The sequence below is a fragment of the Oncorhynchus keta genome, chromosome 7 (genome assembly GCF_023373465.1).
Source record: "Oncorhynchus keta strain PuntledgeMale-10-30-2019 chromosome 7, Oket_V2, whole genome shotgun sequence".
Taxonomy (NCBI): domain Eukaryota; kingdom Metazoa; phylum Chordata; class Actinopteri; order Salmoniformes; family Salmonidae; genus Oncorhynchus; species Oncorhynchus keta.
In genome coordinates, this window is record NC_068427.1 from 15941056 (window position 1) to 15952187 (window position 11132).

Here is an 11132-nt window from a genome sequence, read left to right on the forward strand (position 1 = left end):
ACTGGCCCTCAAACACCACTTCCAGCAGCATCTGGTATCCCATCCAGGGACTGACCAGTACCAACCCCGCTTAGCTTCAGAAGCAAGCCAGCAGTGGGATGCAGGGTGATACACTACTGTCAAGGTGACATCATAGGTCAGCATGTGGGAGAAGTCAGAGCTCAGGGATGATAGACGCGTTTCCCACTAGTAATTACCAGTTGGAAGGCCGTTCATGTGGATTTTTCCCAGTCGTATGTGGTAAAATCCAACTTCCCATGTGGTCATGAATGCAGCATTAAATACACTGATTACTGGACTTTAAAATGTAGGTGGGGCAAATGTATTCGGGAGCATCTCTTTAGCAATCAAGACCTGCACTGTTAAAAGGTTACTGTGCGGTTTCCAGGAGCTTAACGGCAGCTGGTTCACAGCAAGTTGATGTTTAATTTCAAATCTTACTGTCAACTAGTTACAAGTAGGTTATTGAAAATTTACTGTAACTTAGTACAGCTAATTCTTCACACCCACTGACCTGATGGTCTGGTTTAAAGAATTAAAATGACTATCTATAAATTAAATATCGTATGGTACTTTAGTGTCGCTTCTTATAAGCTGCCTCTGTTTCCATCGATCACATTACCCCATTCTTTCCTATGCGAAGACTCAATTATTATTAAGACTCTACTATTATTCTGACATTTCACATTCTTAAAATAAAGTGGTGATACTAACTGACCTAAGACAGGGAATTTTTACTAGGATTAAAAGTCAGGAATTGTGAAACTGACTTTAAATGTATTTGGCTATGGTGTATTCAACTGTAAGTCAAAAATACAAAAAAAGTACTAAAGTAGATTTTGGGGGTATCTGTACTTTACTTTACTCTTTATATTTTTGGCAACTTTTACTTTTACTTCACCACATTCCTAAAGAAAAGAATTACTTTTTTCTCCCCACATTTTCCCTGAAACCCAAAAGTACTTCTTACATCTTGAATGCTTAGCAGGACAGGAAAATGGTCTAATTCACACACTTATCAAGAAAACATTAGATGTCATCCCTACTGCCTCTGATCTGGCAGACTCACTAAACATATGCTTAATTTGTAATGATGTCTGAATATTGGAGTGTGCCCCTGACTATCCGTAAATAAATAAAAACCTAGAAAATGTGGCCATCTGCTTTGCTTAATATAAGGAACTTGAAATGATTATACTTTTACTTTTAATACTTAAGTATATTTTTGCAATTACATTTACTTTTTTTTAAATACTTTTAGACTTTAACTCGAGTAACGTTAGTATTTTACTGGTTGGCTTATACTTTTGTCATTTTTCCATTAAGGTATCTTTACTTTTACTCTAGTATGACAATTGAGTACTTTTTCCAACACTGCAGTTCTGTATGATAGCCACATTAGCAGCTAGTTAGAATTTAATTTAGGGGGGGGGGGATAATTACAGGGAAATATATTGATAAAAGTGACCTTGTCTGAGAGTCTTTCCGGGGTATGCCTACACAAAATATAGAAAATACAGACCTTATATGAAGTAGTTCTAAAATCCCTATTGAAAAATGAATGGTGGAAAAACTATTGGAACCATGTCCGGGTTTTACCGCTAGTTTATTGTGTATTATGACTCATACTGTGGTACTCAATTGACTCCTTGAAGGACAGCTCATCTCTCCTTGTCCCAGAATCGGCCAGGATGCATCGTGCGGCCCATTAACGACACATGGGCGAAGCACACAATTGGCGTTAATACGATGCCAATGGAGTTTCCCCATCAGCTCAACATTATATCCGGGGGCGCCTCTATGTTTAGAAACTCTGTGCTTTGGCCTGTTTCTGCGGATGAGAGTTTAATTTCCCTGCCAGAAAACAGGTGATACCGTAAAGTGTTGTGTATTCGCGCACAAATCCGGGGTGTACGGTCCAAACATGCACTCAATTGACTGTAGCGTATTTAAAGCACCCACAAGTTACCGGTGGCTGAAAATACAAACATCGCGGGATGAACGAGTGTCGAATTTCCGGTCAAGGTTGGGCCATTTAAAAAATAATTCCTTCCTCCCTTGCCCTGCAGGTGTATACTCGTCAGTCCTCAAGTGTCCACTTAATTTGAGGGCTGAGGGGATAGGGTGATTCTTTGGACTGTAAATCCTTTAGCGCGGATTGCTTGACTCTTTTTTTGCGTGTGTTGGCTCCTTCAGACCGTCTATCTAATATCTATGTTTTCGCATGTATATTTTCGCTTCTGCTTTTACGAACAGGTAAACATCACTTTCATCTGAATGGAATTCCTCAAGGAACGCAAGGTCTTCAGGTACAATTATTTATTAACGTCCGCATTTAGTTCAGATCAAGAAACAGTGTAACATGTATCATTTTATTATAGAAAAACTGGCTTTTCATTACTACAGGTCTGTTTTTTTTATATCCTAAAAATAGTTTGTTGTGTTCAATCATTTCAAGACTTGTAGAAGGCTTATCGACACAATACATAAATGATAGTAGCCTAGATGTAAAGTGTTGTTCTCCTGTCTCAACCTGATCTTCATGTTTGATAGGATACAAACCTCACAATAGTTATGTACAGGATCGAATCGTAGTGTCAACCTTTCCTATTGTGTGAGCAGGACACGTTTATTTTCTGTATTCGATATTTTTTGTTTGTTTTTCAGGTCAATAACCAACCATGAGTTAGAAGACTTAGGCTATGTGATGTTTAAAAAATAAGAAGATATGAAACATTTCCTTCTGACTATTTATTTGATGGTGCAGTGTGGCTATGGTAAGTTACCAACACCAATCATTGTTAAGAACAGGTTCAACATCTGACTGTACTGTTTTTGTCACTATCATATATGTTGTTGTAGTGTGTGTTATTTAAGCAATAAGGCATGAGGGAGGCCAAAATACCACGGCTAAGGGCTGTTCTTAAGCACGACGCAACGCAGAGTGCCTAGTGCCTAGTGCCTATTGTTCATATATCACAAACCCCTGAGGTGCATTATTGCTATTATGAACTGGTTGCCAACGTAATTAGAGCAGTAAAAATACATGTTTTATCATACCCATGGTATACGGTCTGATATACCATGGCTTTCAGCCAATCAGCATTCAGAACTCAAACCACCCAGTTTATAATAAGCATTATGATCTGGGTGGTTCGATCCCTGAATGCTGATTGGCTGACAGCCATGGCATATCAGACCATATACCACGAGTATGACAACATTTTTAAATTTTAATTTTTACTGCTCTAATTACGTTGTTGTAATAGTTTATAATAGCAATAAGGCACCTCAGGGGTTTGTGATATATGGACAATATACCATGGCTAAGGGCTGTATCCAGGCGTTGCGTCGTGCCTAAGAGCAGCCCTTGGCCATGGAATATTGGCCATATACCACACCCCCTCGGGCCTTATAGCTTAAATATTCCACCTTATATTTCTGGCAGCTGTTTTTGTACTGAACTGGAAAATAAAATATTTTAGTGGCGCAGTGGTCTAATACCCTGACTACAACGCTCGTGTCACGTGCGCAAGCTTTGAAAAATAAATGTAGGAATATATATTATTCAATTATTGCACCCACACTGCTCTCACACGTCAACGAGTGTCTGCATTGCCAAGGGCTAAAATAGAAGTCATTCCTATTTCTGACGCAGATCGCGCTGCAAGTCCTGCCTCTCCCATCTCCTCATTGGTTTATAGAAGCAGGTACCCACGTGCCATCTCCTCATTGGTTATACCCACATGGGTGATTGAAAGACTAACTGTTGCTGTTTGTCGTGGTAATAATATGAAGGTTTAGATGCCAATCACCATATAAGTTAAACATGAAAAATCCTGGAAGGAGGAGCGATGACTAGGAACGATTCCGTTGACTGTTTTTATGTGTGGATTAATTGTCGGAGTTGAGGACCTTGTGCATTTCAGGTCAAATAACAACCTAATGTTTATATCCCAGGACAAATTAGCGAGCTGCAAGCTAATGCTTTTCTGCCTTTCCCCAAATTAATGTCATTGGTTGAGAGTTTTTGATATTTCAACCTGCGTGTCAGGATTGCGTTTGGTGTAGGGGGACAAAATGCATTTCTGCACGATGGCGCACGCACGCAGCTGGTTTGTGTTCCGTGTAAGGCACTGCAGTGTTTGAGGCATCACTACAGATCCGGGTTCGATCCCGGGCTGTGTCGCAACTGGCCGCGAGGCGGTGTACAATTGGCCCAGCGGCGCCCGGGTTAGGGGAGGGTTTGGCCGGCATGTCCTTGTCCCAGCAACTCCTGTGGTGCACCGGGTGCATGCACACTGACACGGTCGCCAGTTGTACTGTGTTTCCTCTGACACATTGGTGCAGCTGGCTTCCAGGTTAAATGAGCAGTGTGTCAAGAAGCAGTGCGACTTGGCAGGGTCGTGTTTCGGAGGACGCATGGCTCTCGACCTTCGATCTGCCGAGTCCGTACGGGAGTTGCGGCGTTGGGACAAGATTGTAACTATCAATTGGATATCACGAAATTGGGGAGAAAAAGGGGTAAAAAATAATAACAAAAAGAAAACCGGTTCAATATAGCATTCCAGTTTTACTGCCAGATACCATCAGCAAGTTATGTATTTACTGCACCTGCCTACCTGGCCTCGGATAAGACACTGTGAACATTTGCTCTCACATATATATATACCCACCCACAAACAGTCTGTGTCTGTGGGCAGTATAGTGGTACCATAAACTGTATGTTATCTTTATGAGTTTGATGGTAATGGCCCTCACTGTATTAGCTTCTTCCTTTCAGCCCTGTGCTCCCTCCCTGCTCCAGTCAATGTTTCCATAGAGTCCCTCAACTTCCACCATGTTCTACGCTGGAGCGCCGGTCCAGGTACACCTCCTGGGACCGTGTACAAGATCATCCGCAGGTTGTCACAATATTTTGAATGACGGTTTATTCCCAAACCATTCTGTTGTTGAGGTATGCCCAAACCCAGTGCTTTTGCCTATATGCATTTAGCAGTGGTGGAAACACTGGACAGTTACTTTGAATTCAAACGGAGTATAGTGTCACCTATCGTCATGATTTTGTATGTGTTAATCTTGTTGGATAATTCTACTACTGCATTGTGGTTACGTTATTGGACTTTAGACAAATGATGTTGATCGGATTCCCATGACACACTTGATATGACTGGGTTGTGGATTGTCTCAGAGGTTAGATGTAATAACACTATAATTACAGTAGTAAATCATTGCTTTTCAGAGTGACAGTCATTGGAAAGTTCAAACTTCAGTCAGAGCATTTTGGTTTTCACTTGTGGAGAAAAGTGTTTGTTTTGAACATAAGCTATAACCTTTACCTTTAACCAACATTAGCCTATTCAGCATAATTTGCCTGTCTTACCAAGTGTGTTGTGGCTGGAATATTTGACTGCAGTGTGAACATTTTTTTTCTCAAGTATTGCTTTCACTTGACCGTAGATACAGCTTTGTGTCATCGTGGTCGTTGTTTCCACCCTCATAGTATCTGCTCTAGAGACTGTTATGCAGGTGTTACCACTTTAAAAAGGCTGTGAATTTCAAGGAAATTCAATATAATCAACCACTTTCTCTTCTGCTGGGGGTCTGGTGAGGATGCAACAAGTCTTACAGATGAGCTTACTGAAAACACAGCTTTGTTTTGTTTGAACTACAGATACAGTGGGGCAAAAAAAGTATTTAGTCAGCCACCAATTGTGCAAGTTCTTCCACTTAAAAAGATGAGAGGCCTGTAATGTTCATTATAGGTACACTTCAACTATGACAGACAAAATGAGAAAAAAATCCAGAAAATCACATTGTAGGATTTTTAATGAATTTATTTGCAAATTATGGTGGAAAGTAAGTATTTGGTCACCTACAAACAAGCAAGATTTCTGGCTCTCACAGACCTGTAACTTCTTCTTTAAGAGGCTCCTCTGTCCTCCACTCGTTACCTGTATTAATGCCACCTGTTTGAACTTGTTATCAGTATAAAAGACACCTGTCGACAACCTCAAACAGTCACACTCCAAACTCTACTATGGCCAAGACCAAAGAGCTGTCAAAGGAGACCAGAAACAAAATTGTAGACCTGCTCCAGGCTGGGAAGACTGAATCTTTAATAGGTAAGCAGCTTGGTTTGAAGAAATCAACTGTGGGAGCAATTATTCGGAAATGGAAGACATACAAAGACCACTGATAATCTCCCTCGATCTGGGGCTCCACGCATGATCTCACCCCGTGGGGTCAAAATGATCACAAGAACGGCGAGAAAAAATCCCAGAACCACACGGGGGGACCAAGTGAATGACCTGCAGAGAGCTGGGACCAAAGTAACAAAGCCTACCATCAGTAACACACTACGCCACCAGGGACTCAAATCCTGCAGTGCCAGACGTGTCCCCCTGCTTAAGCCAGTACATGTCCAGGCCCGTCTGAAGTTTGCTAGAGAGCATTTGGATGATCCAGAAGAAGATTGGGAGAATGTCATATGGTCAGATGAAACCAAAATATAACTTTTTGGTAAAAACTCAACTCGTCGTGTTTGGAGGACAAAGAATGCTGAGGTGCATCCAAAGAACACCATACCTACTGTGAAGCATGGGGGTGGAAACATCATGCTTTGGGGCTGTTTTTCTGCAAAGGGACCAGGACGACTGATCCGTGTAAAGGAAAGAATGAATGGGGCCATGTATCATGAGATTTTGAGTGAAAACCTCCTTCCATCAGCAAGGGCATTGAAGATGAAACGTGGCTGGGTCTTTCAGCATGACAATGATCCCAAACACACCGCCACGGGCAACGAAGGAGTGGCTTCGTAAGAAGCATTTCAAGGTCCTGGAGTGGCCTAGCCAGTCTCCAGATCTCAACCCCATAGAAAATCTTTGGAGGGAGTTGAAAGTCCGTGTTGCCCAGCAACAGCCCCAAAACATCACTGCTCTAGAGTGTGTGAACCTTGTGAAGACTTACAGAAAACGTTTGCCCTCTGTCATTGCCAACAAAGGGTATATAACAAAGTATTGAGATAAAATGTTGTTATTGACCAAATACTAATTTTCCACCATAATTTGCAAATAAATTCATAAAAAATCCTACAATGATTTTCTGGATTTTTTTTCTCATTTGGTCTGTTATAGTTGAAGTGTACCTATGATGAAAATTATAGGCCTCTCATCTTTTTAAGTGGGAGAACTTGCACAATTGGTGGCTGACTAAATATGTTTTTGCCCCACTTTAAATACTCATTATGGACCAGAGACAATTACTGAGTGATATGGGTATACAATTCTGTCTCACAACACTGCAAATGAGATATTGTTGAGGTTTGAAGACCACACAAATTAAACTTTTGAATCATTTGGAATGGAACCAAACATACTTTTTGTTAATGAAGTTATTCAACTCGCCTGCTCTTTGTTTTATTTGCTAATATTCGGCACCACACACAAATGACCCTCCTTGTTTCTGTCTCAACAGAGGAAACCACAGGCAGCAAGTTCCACATCAAACCAACGTGACAAGTCATAGGCTGGATCTAAAGTTCCCCAAAGAAGAGTATACATTCTGTGTTTCGGCCTTCCACAACCTCTCAGAGTCACCCGTGGTCGAGACCACCTTCACCCCCTTCACACAGAGTATGTCTGCTCTCCATTTTGTATTGCCAGTAGGAATGTTAAGATATTTCTTTGCTAGAGATTTCGAATAGGTGTTTGTGTGAGTGCAATTATTTACATTATCCAGGTCGACATTAAATTACACAATCTATGCATGTATTTGTGTGTGAACGTGTCTGATGTAACGTTTTTGTAAATTGTTTAATCTGTGTGTGAAATGATGCTACAGTACCATTATATCTTACTTAGCTGTTATTGGCTCTCCAATATTGTCTTTGGATGGATGTGGCAACTGCCTGGAAATCAACATCACACTGCTTGAGATAGAAACTATTAAAAAGGTCTATGGGAAATCATTATCTTTTGACATCTACTGGAAGAGAGCAGGAGAGACAAAGGTAAAAAAAAAAAAAAAAACAACTAGGCCTATTCTTTCCTTGTCTTCATTGCAGTATCAAATTGTACTATTTTTATGATGTGAACTATAGAGGACCATTTCATTGTGAATTATTACTCTTCATTCATGTTCATTTCCAGCCCCAAATGACCCAAACAACTCATTTAGCTTACATGCTGGAGAACTTGGAGGTGGGTATGGTGTACTGTGTGAGGGTGTACACAAGGATCATCACCAACCTCAACACACGGTCCTCTGGGTGGAAATGTGCTTACACCAGTGTTCTGGAGCCCAACAGAGGTGAATATTGTCTATAGTTTAAGTCAATGTTTCATCCCAATTGCACAGAGCCCCAATTTGATCATGATTCTCTCTCTCTCTCTCAGTCCCTGCTGTGGTAGCTGGAGTGTCTGTTGTCCTCATTGTGAGTGGGGTAGGTCTGATGGTTCTCACGTTTGGCCTGCTCTACACGGGGTTCCTGTGCAAGCTGAAGACTCATCAACCCAGAGGACTGGTGAGAAATGGCTACATCTGTAACTAACTACACCTCACAATCTCACTCTTTGTCATTGTTTCAATGTTGATCTGTGGATCTAGGATGTGAATTTGTGGAGCTTAAGAAATGCAAAGCCACAATGCAAATACAAAGCCAATACCAATTCCTGTAGGAAAATACTGTAAGAGGAACTCTGTCACCCATGTAGTCCACATAAAGGGGTGTACACAACATCTATAGCCATGAGATTCAGGAATTGATGTCACTGTACCTTTCTGTGTTTAACACAGCCTCTCTTCTCCCCCCATGCAGACTGCCCTGGTGGAGGGCCACTTCCTCATCCCAGAGCGGACGATCCCTGACTTGGTCTCTATATCTTCTGCGACAGAGGAACAAGGGAAGGCCCGCAGATCAAAAACACACCATGACAGAGAGAACTCTAACCAAGCAGGGGAGGAGGAGGATGATGAAGAGGAAGAGGGGGGAAACAACGGCTACATGGACCGCGCTGCGGGGCTCTCCTCTGACAGCAGCTCCAGCACCACACAGTCCCAGGATGCATCAGGGACCAACATAGCCCTCCTTGACACAGCAGGGCATTCTATGGGATTGAGTTCTGAGGTAGCTGCTGCTGAGGAGGAAAGGGAAGCCCCTGTGGGTGTGATGGTGCTAGGATGTCAGGCTCAGGGAGAGGTCACAGGTGAACAGGCGAGGGTCATTTCCAGCTTTGACGGAGACCGACCCAGACCTTTGGGACTTGGAGGGTTGGGTGGAGAGGAGGAGGAGGAGGAGGAGGAGGAGGAGGAGGAGAAACAAAGAGAGGTGAAGGAGACCTCTGGTAATGTCGATCTGTTCTCTGTGACTCTGGGGGCATTGAGGAGGGAAGAGGAGGGCGAGTGTGAAGCGGAGACAGACTTTCTGTTAGAATTTTCGAAACAGGAGCAGAAGCCTCAACTTCCCATCGACTCCTTACAGAGGAACTTACGACCGGGCAGCATGAGATCTCAGAGTGAGATACAGGAGGATACAGGCCTAGTACTGACACTGCCAAAGACAGTCTGCACATGGATATACTCTGAATATTCAAATAGACATGCTGACAGCAGCACAGAGACACACTCTGGCTACCTTGTAACGCACACAGGCACTGTGCAGGCTGACAATGAGACAGAAGAGGAAGAGGAAGACTTCTCAGGGTACATGGGACATTGATTATTGTGTGTGTGGCTCTGTGTAATAGTGTTCCTTAGCCGATAACTGCACAGATATTCCACTTGGTTGGATATCCTGTCTCACATAGGCCTACATTCCTTCCCAATTATTGCCTTCTGTTGAGGATGTGAATGTGTATGTAAAATAATAATTTCCATAAAATGCCATGCACTTGTTTTTGTATGTCGGTTTTATTTATTGTAATTCAAGTGCAATTTCACGAGAAGAATAAGCGCTCAGATCAAATTGTTATGCCATCTTAACCGACTTAATTTGGCATCAATGCGCTATTGACTCTTCCCCAATGATTGTATACACTACAATACCAAAAGTATGTGGACACCTGCTTGTCGAACATCTCATTCCAAAATCATGTGCATTAATATGGAGTTGGTCCCCCCCCTTTGCTGCTATAACAGCCTCCACTCTTCTGGGAAGGCTTTCCACTAGTTATTCAAACATTGCTGCGAGGACTTAGTGAGGTCAGGCACTGATGTTTGGTGATTAGACCCGGCTCGCAGTCGGCATTCCAATTCCTCCAAAAGGTGTTCAATTGGGTTGAGGTCAGGGGTTCTGTGCAGGCCAGTCAAATTCATCCACAACAATCTCGACAAACGATTTCTGAATGGACCTCGTTTTGTGCACGGGGATATTGTCATGCTGAAAAGGAAAGGGCCTTCACCAAACTGTTGCCACAAATTTGGAAGCACAGAATCGTCAAGAATGTCATTGTATGCTATGGCGTTAAGATATCCCCTCACTGGAACTAAGGGGCCTATCCCGAACCATGAAAAACAGCCACAGACCATTATTCCTCCTCCACTAAACTTAACAGTTTGCACTATGTATTGGGCAGGTAGCGTTCTCCTGGCATCCTCCGAACCCAGATTTGTTTCTTCGGAATTCCAGATGGTGAAGCGTAATTCATCACTCCAGAGAAGGCGTTTCCACTGCTCCAGAATCCAATGACAGCGAGCTTTGCACCACTCCAGTCAACGCTTGGCATTGTACATGGTGATCTTTGGCTTGTGTGCAGCTACTCGGCAATGGAAACCCACTTCATTGTTGCTTCCAGAGGCAGTTTGGAACTCTAGTGAGTGTTGCAAACGATGAAATGCCATTTTTACACACTTCAGCGTTCAGTGAGCTTGTGTGGCCTACCACTTTGCGGCTGAGCTGTTGATCCTAGACGTTTGCACTTCACAATAACAGCACTTACAGTTGCCCGGGGCAGCTCTAGCAGGGCAGAAATTTGACGAACTGACTTGTTGGAAAGGTGGCATCCTATGACGGTGCCACATTGAAAGTCACTGAGCTCTTCAGTAAGGCCATTCTACTGACAATGTTTGTCTATGGAGATTGCATGGCTGTGTGATCAATTTTAAATGCCTGTTAGCAATGGGTTTGGCTAAGA

The 11132-nt window shown here is 42.6% G+C and overlaps 1 protein-coding gene across 1 annotated transcript; it reads left to right on the top strand.

Moving 5' to 3' along the window:
* The first annotated feature begins 1533 nt into the window (after positions 1-1533).
* On the top strand, positions 1534-9893 carry LOC118386064 (uncharacterized). Its single transcript, XM_035773459.2, has 9 exons — positions 1534-2025; positions 2257-2309; positions 2668-2777; positions 4784-4904; positions 7477-7634; positions 7863-8011; positions 8151-8310; positions 8397-8524; positions 8819-9893. Exons 3-9 carry the CDS (start codon positions 2729-2731, stop codon positions 9716-9718), a joined length of 1665 nt encoding a protein of 554 aa, XP_035629352.1. The 5' UTR covers positions 1534-2025; positions 2257-2309; positions 2668-2728; the 3' UTR covers positions 9719-9893.
* Positions 9894-11132: the final 1239 nt, after the last annotated feature.

Excerpts from the sequence above, each read along its gene's own strand:
- LOC118386064 (XM_035773459.2), top strand. The coding sequence starts at position 2,729 with ATGAAACATTTCCTTCTGACTATTTATTTGATGGTGCAGTGTGGCTAT. Across the intron at positions 4,905-7,476 it reads GTGTACAAGATCATCCGCAG|AGGAAACCACAGGCAGCAAG; the intron begins GTTGTCACAATA and ends CTGTCTCAACAG. Across the intron at positions 7,635-7,862 it reads CTTCACCCCCTTCACACAGA|CTGTTATTGGCTCTCCAATA; the intron begins GTATGTCTGCTC and ends TATCTTACTTAG.